Source organism: Maniola jurtina, chromosome 7 (genome assembly GCF_905333055.1).
Source record: "Maniola jurtina chromosome 7, ilManJurt1.1, whole genome shotgun sequence".
NCBI classification, from domain to species: Eukaryota; Metazoa; Arthropoda; class Insecta; order Lepidoptera; family Nymphalidae; genus Maniola; species Maniola jurtina.
The window spans coordinates 13,662,822-13,676,527 of NC_060035.1; the positions used below are offsets into that span (position 1 = coordinate 13,662,822).

Here is a 13,706-nt window from a genome sequence, read left to right on the forward strand (position 1 = left end):
GTGTTTTATTTTATTGCTTGTTAGACTCATGCTTAAAAAAGCAATGATGTAAATGAGCAAAGTAATAGAGTCCCGTTGGCAGCCTTCCGAGATTAGTAGATAGTCAGCAAGAATCGTCAGGAGCAAAGTCATTATTTCCCGTCCTCACCTCAGACTCACTTTGCCCGTCGCTGCCCGTGTCGTACGCAGTTTGTTTTGCAGCGTCGCGCGAATTTGCTATAGTGAGTGTTTCGGATGGTTACGAAGCTAGTTGGGTATATTCCGATACTTATTGTTGTCGTTTCGTGTCCCAGACGCGGCGGCGCACCGGCGCTCGCTGTCGGAGTTGGAGTGGTCGTGGCGCGGGGCGGGCGCGACGGGTGGCGCGGCGCACCGCTCGGCCGGCGCGCTGGTGGCGCCCGCGCCCGCGCCGCCGCGCCTGGCGCGCCTGCAGCGCCTGGCGCACATCATGCTGCTGCGCGACGCGCACGCCGCGCCCGCGCCCGCGCGTGCTCTACACTCGTTCCGCGGCGTGCACAAGATCCTGGAGCCGGCGCGCTGCAGCTCGGGCGACGCGCCGCCCAGCCCGGCCGACGAGCCGCGCGCGCTGTCGCTGCCGCCGTCGCCCGTGCTGGCGCGCCGCGACGACGAGCTGCGGCGCCGCGCGTCCTGCGAGAGCGGCATCTTCAGCGTGGCCAACGAGGACCCGCCGTCGCTGGGTGCGCTGTGCCCCTGCTCGCTCATGGGCTGCCACCGCTGCTGGTGGCGGCGCGGCGCGGAAGGCGCGGCGCGGCGGCTGCGCGTGTGCGGTGACTGCCTGCGCGCGTACGACGCGCTGCTGCGGCGGCGCGTGGAGGAGCGGGAGGAGCGAGAGGAGCGCGAGGAGCGCGGCGCGTGGGCGCCGTTCCTGTGCGGCGGCGGCGGCGCGGGCGAGGCGCACGTGCTGGCGCGCTGCTGCTGCGCGGCGCGCGCCTGCCCCGCCGCGCCGCGCAGCGTCAGCGTGACGGACAGCAGCGAGGACGCGGCGTCGCTGGGCTCGGACTCGCTGTACGACGAGCGCGCGCCGCGGTCCGCGCAGATCGCGCGCATCGTGGAGTACTTCGAGCGCAAGGGCGGCGGCCGCGGCCGGGGCCAGTACATCGTGGACGTGCGCCACTGCGCCGCGCGCCTCACCGTCTGCGAGGGCGCCGTGCGCTCCAAGCTGCCGCTCTTCGACAAGAAGTCCTAGCGACCACCTCGTCTGACTGACTAAAATAAGCATTTTTGTTGAACGTTAAATGATCGTGAAATATTAATATGTAAAATCCCTATCCTTAAATTCTGTCCTACTTGAACGAGAAGTAGTGACGTACGATGGACCTTTTGTCAACTTTTTTCGGAGCTGAAGTACACGATTTGGCCTCTTCCATGAGTAGCAGAAATGTAACCTGTGATGTGAGTCAATATTTGAGTTGCTCCTTCTCGATATTATACAGTTCGTGATTTTGAAATCTTCCGCGTGAAGTGAACGGACCCTCGGACGCGTCGGCCGACAGGTGTACTTTTTTCATACTTAATTTGGTATATTGTAAATAATAAGAAGTTACAATATCTGTTTACATATTTATAATTTATATACAGTATTATACTACTACTTGCCAGTTTACGTAAGCTTGTAAATAATATGTTTCAAATTTAATATTTAAGTTGTAAGAGCCGTTGTACTATATTTGCAAAAGTTTAAGCATTTCAAGTACTAATTTTGTCAATAAATAATTTATGACTTTTTTTGTAATATTTTTGTGTAGAGACTTAATATAACTTTATTTACGCTACAAATACGGCAGAGTCATAGAATTCTTTTTATTTGTTAGATCCACAAAAATCTATTTATTTACCTAGAGGTTTATCTTACAAATGTTTGTATACTATTGCGGGTCGAATTCGTCCTAATCTAAAATTAATCTTTAACCTAAACTATTTTTACTGAAAAATGTGTGTGACAGCTCTAAATATAACATTATCGTATAAAACTCTTTAAAAGTGAGGAGCTGCCGAACAAAACGGTGTCATTGCACTTCTGAACGTAATTCTTTTTTTCTTTAGTCCGGATGTCTTTGGCCCACTGAATACAAATATGAACTAATTTCCAAGCAAAACGACTTAAAACAGTGCTGAAATTGAATCTAAATGTCATGATTTCGATCACTGAATACAAACTTGAGCTCATTTTCAAGCAAAACGGCCTAAAACTGTGCTAAAATTTAGTCCAATGTTTGTGATTTCGATCAAAACGGTACAATTGCAGGGAGGTTTCAAGAGCTCTCATTCAGTTGTTGGCACCTCCTGTAAAATTGCATTTTTTGCAATTACACCATTTTGTTCGCCAGCTCCTCCGTTTAAAAATTAAACCGTCTAAAGATTTAAGGTCTCTAACGGATGCCCATCCGGCACCGAAGTCCATAATATTTACACCAACACCAATAATAACTTTAAGTTGAATTTATTAAAAGTTTGCCAAATTAAAACGAGGTAAAATAGTTATTTCTGAAGAGGATTATAAATATTTTGTTTTGCCAATTTGCAAAGGATAACCATGTAACTATGGTGTGCGTTGGTTCTAACATTTGGGCCAATACATGTGCCAATGTGTATACTAACACCTAACAGTTTTGCCCACAGTGAAGTCTACGTACAGTAGACACGGTCTAATAGTAAATTATAACACTGTAACCGTGCATTTACATATTCGTGTGCGGCTCGCTACTCGCCGTTTATGTCATAGACTGACAGCCAATTGCGAGATAAGGCAATATTAATTATTGACAGACGAGTGACGTCTCGCGTCGTGACTCGCGAATGTGTAAATGCACCGCATTGGCCTTAATCTAACAAACAAGATGGATAAAAGGTTATTCTTTTGTATATACTGTACAATAACATGTGTCAAATCAGTCTCCAAAATAAAATCGATATTGAATCGATTATTTTGATGATTTCAATTTTTAACTTTGCTTAGCATTTTTAATAAAGAAAATTCACGTGTATAAAACCGGTATAGATAACGGTATACAGTTTGAGTTTATAACGTTACAGCAAAACGGTGTAAATAACACCATTTTGCCGTTTAGGTTACCTAAAATGGATTCATTTAATCTTGCTCATAACTAAAGGCTATAAAAAACTATTTTAAACTAAATAGTGTAATCAAACCCAGTGTCAAACGTGGCATCCAGTGAATATTATTATTAACTTCATACAAATACATTTTAAAGGCATTTAGGTTGAATATATTGTATTATATTGATACATGCTATCATCTAATCTCCTTTGATAAAAACTATTTTTAATAATTTCATTTCTTTTTCTAGTTCTCAAAACACGATGGGTTTTTATAAACTACAATAAATGTAAAAATTAAAACTGTTTTATTAATGTTGCAGATTAAAAACTTATTCAATATATTTCCATCTTGATGTTTGCACGTAAAAATAATCGATTCAAATTAAAAACTCTGAAAACAAAACGATATATTTTTGTAGATAAAATCATAATTATATCTATATTTTTTCCAATATTGCGAAAAACTAATCATGTTTACATGGTCAGGGTATCTTTACTGTAAATAAACTCTAAATAAATCATTATATAATTAAATACCCAATTGTAAAATCAAAGTACCTAACGTGTATTCTAAGAATGACATAAAATCGAAAATTGAAATAATCATCTGTGCCAAATAAAGATAAACTATTAAAAATCATTAAATCGCATATTTACTTATTTTCGCATATTTATGCATATTTTAACGGTCTCTGTGTTACAGGCAAAATCCGTCAGATGTGTAATGGGGATATTGCCCGGATAGAGTTGATATTACACAAATATTAATGACAGTGTTGATATTAACAAACTTCTCCATTATTCCACCTGGACAGTGTTCACGTTGCCCAGACTGCGCACTTTGCCCGTAAAATATGTATATTGTATAGTCGGTATTGAAACATAGGGCAACTTCTTTTCATTTACCTGAGAGCAATTTTATGTCCGTCCAAGACGAATGTAGGGTTTTAATCGTATCCTCTGACTTCTGATTTTTTTTAAACAGTTAATTTTAACCTACAGTTCTGAATGGTTAGTCCAAACTTCTAAGCGACTAGATTAATGTCGTTTTTAAATTACTTTTTCAATAACAATAGTTTACAAAGTTTACAAAAAATGATATGAGTACCCGAAAAATATACCTGTTCTAAATCGGATAGAACATTGATAAATAATATCAAATCGGTCATCGGTATGCGATAGTCGTTTATAAGTTTGGAAGCCTACATAATTAAACTTCGAATGACGTCAATTCAACATATTTTCATAATTTCTATTGGTCTGAAGGCGCATCCAGACTATATAACATAATGTGAAACATGTTATATAACCATGTTTTAAAATAACAAAAATTATTGTGTCACATTTTTAGTAGCGTGGCTTTGTCAAGTTTAGACAAAATTTTTAATCAATGTGAATATGTCAGGCAATAAAAGGTTTATGACATATTATAACATAGTCTGTACGTACCTTTATGGAATTTTTCGCATAACAATAATTGAAAAAGTGCCTTTCATACAAAAGGTTTTAAAACGGTATGATTTTATATGAACTGTAATCTGACTGTAACATAACTGTAAAAAATTTAATCCAAAAAAAACTACGCGATTTTGACAAAATAACACAATATTGGGTAGAATCAAAATCATGGAAATATAAGATTTTTAGCTTAATTATTTATTAATAACAATTATACATAATATTATACTAACTAATAAAATTGTATTATTAAATCTATGACCGTCGGTAGTTTATAAATCTTTTTGTCATGTGACAATACAAATTAGTATTGCCCGTATACTAAAGAAAAAGACTAAGGAAAAAGATGGACGGAGCGTTTAAAAAGTGAAGCCAGGCCTGCTCCGCGCTTTTGGCTCGTGTACTGTCTATCTTTTTCTGTTTGTCTGTGTGTACTACTTATATCGTAGTATAACGCGTTTTCCGCGCTTCGCAGTTATCATCCAATAAGGTTATAATTATTTAGGAGTAATATATTATTTGTCAGATGTACCTGTTATTTGATACACCGATGCTGATGTAGATATTGTGCAATAGACGAATAATGAGATAATTTTGACTGATTCGCCGACGGAATTGTGAAAATATGTTTTTATTTTAAAAATTGTAAAAAAAGATCAAATATTATATCAAGGTTGCAATATATTTCTGAACATCAAATCCATACTAATGTTATAAATGCGAAGGTCTGTCCGTGTCTTATCTTTTCACGGCTCATCCGCTTAACTGATTTACAAAATCTGGTAAATATCTAAGATCCCGGAAATGGACATATTTGACAGGATATATTTTATCCCGGGAAACCAAAAAGTTACGACAGGATTTAAAAATATCCTAAATCCATCCATATGAAGTCATCATTTGAACACACTTACCTTATTTATTTGTACTGATTGTGATCGCAACTAAACTTTAAAGTATTCACACCTCTCCTTACTAACGTAATTAAAAAAGGACGGACAAACTTAATTTAGTTTAAAACTAACCTAGTGACTAGCAAACTTTGTGACTTTAAAAATCAATTTTGAACATAGTTTTGAAATGGTACTAGAGTCTTTAATTTAAAATTCATTTTGCGCCCCTTTTCAAAGCAATTTTTTTTAGCAATATTGAAAAGAAAAAGATGCAGATACTCCAATTTTAGTTTAGAAAAAGACATCAGAATTGTCGCCAATATTTTCACAATTTCACGGCTACAACAAAATGGTGTAACTTCTGTCAATTATTATAAGTAAATATTTAAGATTGGAGAATGTCTCAACACGCTGACTGTTTATTTTCCGTTCGAAAGACAAGGTTACACCTAAGCCAATCATATCAGTTTGAGAAAACATTTAGTATCTAGTTATTTTCGGTAATAAATCTACCTAGATTTAAAAATGCACGAGTGATCGAAAACCTTGTTCTTTTTCAAATTCTTTGAAGCATAGACCTCATCATTGCTTTTTATAAAGCTTGATTATCATCAAAAACAAGCCTGTCCTTGCAATAAATAAATTAAAACTTCTTAAAAAGCAAGTTGTGCCAAAAAAATACAATTTTATTTGATCTTTCCATATTCTCAAAACTAATTACTGACAATCACTCGTGTATTTTATTATTATAAAATAAGTTTTGTGTATAGTCAACATCATAAGAACATATTTATAATATTTATAGTAATTATAACTATAAATGGTCACGCTGAAATGGTCAGTAAATATATTGTGTTGTCGATGTCTATATTTATCAATCCTTAGAATCCTTGATACTATCAAGTGAAAAGTAATGTTTGCAAGAAAAATATTTCATATGATTTTATTTTTTTCCTATTTCCTTCCTACTTTACTACATTTTTTGTAATTTTTGTAATACAAGCAGCACAATATATTGTTAGAAAGTCCTTTTCTTATTTTAACGGCACAATAATTTATTGACTGTTGATTTTTTGTGATGTTGACTATACGAATATAGACTAACGATTCTGGTTTAGAGACGGTTTCACACTGACTGACTGAATGCAAATTGAATATTTGAAAATATCCTAAATTTTTTTTTATCATAGACAACATTTTTTTATATTCAGTTTGCATTTTGTAGTCTATGTGATAATTAACTAACATAAGGTATTGTTTGTACTAGGGGTATTGCTCGACCGAGAATAGTGCACTCGAGAAGGATATTATATGACTGCATTTCTTTAGTAATTCGGTCGCGATCCTGGACCGAATTACCGGTAAATTTTCGTACCGGTAGTTTTTCTTACCGGTATCAAAGTATCTATACTAAAATGTAACGATAAAAATAACGATACCCATATAAATCATTAACGTTATCTAAATACCATTATTAATACCGTTAAACAATATTTGTACCATATTATTTTTAACGATGCCGGGTACAAAGTAGCATCTTCACTCGGCACGCATTTGCCGTCAAGTAACAGTTATATTGGTATACTGTTACTATTTACGTTACCATTTTAACATAACGTTACGTAACGTTTTTAACATAAAGTTTTGGTAGTTTTAACGTTAAAAACTTAGTAACTGTAACCGAACTAGTAACTGGTTGCGATCCATAATATTCATACATAACTCCATCTGGTGGCAATCAGAGTCGGAAAAAAACAAAACAGTTTTTGTTCAAAACAGTTTATTTATAGTAAAAAACATGTTCAAAGTTTATATTGTACAGATATCAGGCGACATAATAGCAACCATCACAAAAGAGAAAGAAGAATTACTCAAGAGTGCACTTCCTCGATGGAGCACTCTCTACATGTAGACTGCCCTTATGCCCAAATACTGAAAAGTGAAAAGCATTCTAAGAGGCGTATAATGGCCTTCACAATCAATTGACTGTTTAGTATTCGACTGCTAAGCTCTGTTTTCCTAGGCTAGAAAAACGTATCTTTGACACCCAACGTTAGTGTCAAAAGACGCTATCTAGGAAACAATGATAGCTTGGTTCTTACAGGCAACGTTTTGGTGTCGTCATTTGACGCTATACACATAGCCGCTATTTGACGGCACCGCTATCCTAGGAAACTAAAGCTATAGGACTACAGTAAGATTCAAACTTATTGGCGACTGAAAAGCAAGTCACAAGTCATTTACACTGGAATTCGTAGTCATTCGTAGGCTTCTTTAGGGAACCAGATTCAGACGACATGTGTTATATTCAACCTTAATACAACGCATGAAGGTTGAATATGGCCCATGTCCCCTAAATGGTTCCTCAAAGAAGATCCTATCTTGACTATGAACTCCAGTGTTACATCTCACAAACGTTGATAGAATCCAAACGTTGAAACACTTCGGCGTTAAAGTCAGATGAAGAATTATCAACTAAGGATCTTGCACAAAGACACTTAATTCAGGTAAATTAAAGCTGTCACTTATTTGCAACCGCTAATAGTCTATGCTCTTGCCAAAAAGTGACAGCATTAATTTAAATAAATCAGTTTGTAGTTACCGGCAATTAAATAATTACATCTGACCTACGATGCGAGTGCGAGCTCGCGCAGGTACACGGATCACTCACACTAATGCAGATGGCGAACGCAGGGAGCGGTGCAGCGTGCAGGTTGATGTGCTTCGCTTCCCCGTACGTTGCGCACCACTGGTGCCTAAAAAATGCTATTGGCACGCGTCTTGCGGTTAAGTTCAAGGATGACTATTTGTTTGGCGCGGACTATACTTACCCGTGCCGTCACCGTCTTTGTGCAAGTAGTCCTTCGGCCCACTGCTGGACATAGACCTTGTAGGGACTTCCACACGGCACAGTCTCGCGCTGTTGGAATTTAGTTAACCGAATGTATTTCGACGCTCGAATTCTATCAGCGTTGGCGAGATGCCTGAGGAATTAAGCCTGAGGGCGTCTGTGCACTTATTCGCATTGGTTTTCGTAAAAATACGTCAAAAACCCATCAACTACGGATTGTAAAAATACGAATGAGTGCACACGCGTACGTACATTTTGTATGGCGGCCACTTTGATTCGTATTTTTACGAAAACAAATACGAATGAGTGCACAAACGTCCATACTGTACTTGCGCAGCTCGGCTCACTTGTCAGTCGCCAAAGATTGAATCGACTCTACTAACGTAAAGTTAGGGATTTGTTAACAGCGGCGTGCCGCGCCGCGCCCGCAATAGCCGATAGCTATAGTTAGCCGACTGAGGCACTCCAGAATATACCTAATAATTTGTAAATGAAAGGTGGTATTAATAAATATATTTTGTTTCTATTTTTGTTTTCATTTATTTGACCGATTACCTCAGTGATAAGACCGATATTAAGAACCGCTTAGGGATTTTGGGTAAAATCGAACTTCAGGTTCTTAGATTAAAACTTACTTTATTCCCAAAGTGTATTTTGTACTTTTAGATTTATCAAAGTGGATAGGCTCAAAGACAACAGAGTTAGCAAAAGGCAGAATGAAAAAGTTTTTCAGCTGCTTTAACGGTGAATGAAAACGTTAGAAAATCTGCATGCCTCATATTACAAGTTTTCCAGTTAAAAATCAGATTAAGTTGGGGAGTCGCATTCCTACTTCATTCCGTTTTTGAAGGACCTTAATTTTTCAGACTTTCTTTAGCATACTAGGTAGGGTATATATTACTATTGGGACCTGCGGCATAGCTATGACAACGTATATTAATAGATTGCGATTGTCAGGCAACGTTGAAGCAAGTCAGTAACTGGATGGATGTCGCAATTTGGCCTTTCGGTTTCCACCATCCTCGAAAACACGATAAGCCGTCGGTCCCGGAACTTATCACTAACCTAACATCACCTAATAAATCTCGTTCTCTTAGTAGAGTTGTATATGGATTGCGAAGGGTCTGGGAACCCATCGCATTTATTTTATCAGTCGACTGCCTCAGAGTCGTATAGGTATCTCAGAATAATAGGTAGATATACCTAATCTTTGTAATTTCGCATTACTTATTAGTGCAAAGAAAGTCATTAAATACTGCACCTGAGTAACTATCTAAAGATAACCTTTTTATCTTCAGATTAGATAATTAAGTAAGTACTTAGAGTGTAAATTGTAAAGTAAAACAACTACCTAAGAAGTTATATTAATTTATGATAAAACTTTTATTTTTCATTTCTTTAAAATAGTTACCTACTTAAATTATTACCTTTGTAGGAAAATTCAATGCGTTACGAAGCCTTCCTTCTATTTATCGCAATCACAAATTTTCAATTTTTCGGGTGGCGCCTGAAAAAATTTCATAATTTAACAGCCTTTGCCAAAAAAAATAAAAGTAAATGAAATAATGAAAATTATAGCCACCATAGTCCATAACTGCTATAAGCCCTAATTCACACGAGCGTAATAAAAGCGTTGCGTTAAAACTCTGCGTTGGCGGGTATTAAGTATTAACGTTATACGCGTTAAAAAAGCGTTGTCGTGTGAACAGATAGTTGGGAATGTACTTGTTCTATTTGAACGCTTTTTTAACGGACGTTAAAAAAGCTCTGTTATGACTGAGGCCTAATAGGTATGTAAGTATGTAGGTAAACGTACCATGACTGGTTTCGTCTTCGCGATGAATCCATCGCAAGGGTCGGAGGCACCTTTGACGGCACCCCATAACAAGGCCTTAATCTTGTCTCTGAACTTATAATAAAGCGCAAACAGGCCTAGGGTGGTAGTGCCTATGATCGGCACCCAGCGCTTCGCCCAGCCCCCCGGGGCAGGCAGCGCGCTCAGGGCTCCCGTCCACCCGCAGAGGGAAGACACCTCGGACTGGAGCGACGGGATGGGACGGGTGCGCGAAGTTTGCCGTTCTAACTCTTCGGCGCTGCAAATCGTTTAAAGCATTTTAAGCGAGGTATAAGCAAGCGGCGCAAGTATGCCTCTCTTATTGAGAGTTACATTTTTGTTCCGTTTGCCGTGGAGACCCTGGGGCCATGGAGTCTTAGTGCAAAGAAATTTTTACGAGACATTTCACCGCGTTTAATAGCCTCATCGGGTGACAGAAGGGCTGGCTCATTTTTTGCGCAACGGATCAGCCTGGCTGTCCAACGCGGAAATGCAGCCAGTATTCTTGGCACCATTCCACGCGGGCATTATTTGTATAGTAATTAGATAAGGCTAGCTTTAAGTTTTATTGTAATATTTAAAAAAAAAAAAAAAAGCGAGGTATCTACCTACAAACTCAGTAACTCACATGTCTGTAGGTAAGTGATGTGTGTACGCAAGGTGTGTATGTCTCTAATCATAAAATCTCGATGAAAATCTCATAATTCCTATTCTAACCTGAATAAAAGTTGCGTACCTATCTATCTTAGTATATATATCTACTTATTAAATTACATATTACTAAACAGGCATCAGGTGCGGCGTGTACTTATTACTAAAGTAGTAGATAGGTAACTAATAGACTTAGATAAACTTTTTAGTGACTGGATAGGATTTCTTTAGGTGAGTAGGTAGGTATGTCTACAGAACCAGATCAACAGAACTACTAGGAATAAAGAGTAATTCACCAGTCACACATGTGGCTATTCTGAACATAAAAACATTTTCCTTGAATAAAGTGTTGGTTTTTCCATTTTTGGATCGTTTTTATTTATTTTAAAAACATAACTATCTCAGTAAGTATTTCACAATAATTTCGAACAATTTGTTCCAGTGTTATGACCATTTGACAGAATGGCAGCGACATAAGGACAGATCTGATTTCTTCTTTTATTGCTAGGTTGCTGTTCTTATCTGACATTCTTTCCGTCACCGTGAACTTGACACTGAAATTTGAAAAAAGTTCAGGTTAAATATTGAAAACTAGCTGATGCCCGCGACTTCGTCTGCGCCTAGTCTACGCGGATTTAGTGGGAGTTCTTTAATTTTCCGGGATAAAAGGTAGCCTATGTTATGCATGATTACATGCGCACTGAGGCTTGGCAAATATCCACAAGCTCCAAGCCTTTCTCCAGGTCTTTAACTATACCCATGCAAAAAGCAAAAATCACATTCCACTCGCCACGGTCTTGAATCCAGCGGCTCACTGCGACTCACCTGATGTCGCCCGTTCTAGTGGGAGGTCTCTCAATGCTGCGCTTTCCGGTACGAGGTCGCCATTCCAGCACCTCAGGACCCCAACGTCTGCCAGTTTTTCGAACTATGCGCCCTGCCCATTGCCACTTCAGCTTCGTCGCCCGCTGAGCTATGTGGGTTACTCTGGTTCTCCTACGGATCTCCTCATTTCTGATTTAGTCACGTAGAGTAACCCCAAGCATAGCTCTACTCGTAAGTGTGGTTACATAATGGGACACGAGCCTGATAGTTTTCATATCGTTTCATAGTGAAATTGACTCGCGCTGACGGCCCGCGCTGATAGTAAACCGCGCGCGGTTCGTCCATCACGAACGTCATAGTTTTGCGCGCATCATCTGCGCGATTATAAGCCGCGCTTGCCCCCCACGCTGGCGGTAAGCGTGACTTCCAACCACCCTTAGTAAAAGATAGTATAGTTAGGTAATAGTTATGTACCCAGGCCTGCTCGCTTCCCTTGCAGGTGCAGACGTAGCTGGTGGCGCCGTAGTTGTGCGACTTGGCACTGTAGGCGGCGCGGCCGCTCAGCATCTTGTACAGCAGCGCCAGCAGACCCGCGCCCACCACCACGCCCGCCGCCAGCGGCACCCAGTCGTCGCGGCCGCTCATGCTACACCTTCGTAGCATAATAGGGTTTATCATCATTTTTTTATTCAGATACAAGTTAGCCGTTGGCTGCAATTTCACTTGGTGGTAAGTGATGATGCCTTGGTAATACGTCTAAGAAACGGGCTAACCTGGAGGTATGGCAGTTTATATCAAACCCATATCCCTTTGGCTTGTACGCGACATCGTACCCAAACGCTGAATCGCTTGGCGGCCCGGCCTGCCGGTAGGGTGTACGGTAACCAATTTTTATACTTATACCTACTTATTTTAACCTAGTTACATGCACAGAATTAAGGACCGTTTTTACCGTGCTACTATTTGTAGTTACTTCTCATGTTCGTAAAGTTCTTCTTTATGGGTGTAAGTTGACTAAAACTCCTTTCTATGCTCTCGAGCATAAGTGTTGTAAGTATTGCATGACAATTATTTTTTCTAGTGCTTTAGCTTAGCATAAACTGCTCTTCTGGTACTTTATCCATGTAAGCGACAGCTGGTGTCATGTCAAAAGGTCTCCGATCTTGAACTTGCGCAGTGGATGATTTACCGATGTAGGGCTAGAGCATACCTATGCAATACTTACTAGGTGAAGTATGAGTGGGCGCACCCACAGGTTGCCGGTCGCGTATAACGGTTTCATTTTCTCGCAATTGAAGTGAAAAGCAGAGTAGGTACATAGTAGGTATAATATAACTCAGTCATATAAACCCATTTTATCCTCAACTTTTATCTGTTCACTAGCGACCCGCCCCGGCTTCGCACGGGTGGACATTTATTTTTTCTATTTTCCGGGATAAAATATAGCCTATGCGGATTCGGAAGAATCCCTCTAAGTAATGGTAAAAGAAATTTTGAAATCGGTCCAGTAGTTTTTGAGCCTATTCAATACAAACATACAAAAATACAAAAGTTTCCTCTTTATAATATTAGTAATATAGATATCTGCCCTTGCCTTCTTCGGCTCGGATAAAATGACTTGTATAAGTCTAATAAGACTATTTAAGGTTTACTTACTTACTTACTTAAAATAGAGTTGTGCTGGAAAATTGCTTTTTGTACTAATTTTTTGCAGTATTTTTGTTTGCGGCAAATAAGTATAATGTATGTTGGAGCCTGGAGGTTCTGGTGTATTCTGCCTAGACCCGCATACACACAACAACTGATTCAGCCAGCGATTCAGCTCACAATTTAAAAACTCCCTCAAAACAGGAAGTCTGTACCTTAGCAGTCATGTCGATTCAATGTTATTTACAAGAGTAGGTATGTATTTCTTTTCTTCAAATAGGTAGTTTATTCGCAAATCGTTACCAAAACGTGTAGTAAATAGTCCATGATAATAATAAAATGAAATTATACGTCTGAATTTGACGTGCCTACAGGTATCTAGTAAATTATATTTGACAATGATGAAATTTTATTTATGACTAGCTGATGCCCGCGACTTCGTTCCTGTGGCTTACTTTTTTTATAA

The 13,706-nt window shown here is 39.3% G+C and overlaps 1 protein-coding gene and 1 long non-coding RNA gene across 5 annotated transcripts in view; one reads left to right on the plus strand and one right to left on the minus strand.

The window, feature by feature from the left end:
* Nucleotides 1–8,809, plus strand: part of LOC123867079 (dual specificity testis-specific protein kinase 1) — a 141,649-nt gene extending 132,840 nt beyond the window's left edge. For 2 of the 3 annotated variants that reach the window (XM_045908933.1, XM_045908934.1), the window contains exon 9: nucleotides 294–8,809. In XM_045908933.1, the coding sequence (XP_045764889.1) occupies nucleotides 294–1,207 (914 nt within the window). In that variant the 3' untranslated portion in view covers nucleotides 1,208–8,809. The remainder of the gene's footprint in view (nucleotides 1–293) is intronic. The other variant, XM_045908935.1, reaches the window with a different exon arrangement.
* Nucleotides 8,810–11,117: 2,308 nt separating this feature from the next.
* On the minus strand, nucleotides 11,118–13,633 carry LOC123867108. 2 transcript variants are annotated; one of them, XR_006796326.1, is made up of 3 exons: nucleotides 13,258–13,633; nucleotides 12,068–12,245; nucleotides 11,118–11,322 (listed from the first exon to the last, which is right to left on the minus strand). It is a non-coding gene; the product is annotated as an uncharacterized LOC123867108 (long non-coding RNA). The 2 variants fall into 2 exon arrangements; XR_006796327.1 differs by having other exon boundaries at nucleotides 13,254–13,633.
* Between the last annotated feature and the right edge of the window lie 73 nt (nucleotides 13,634–13,706).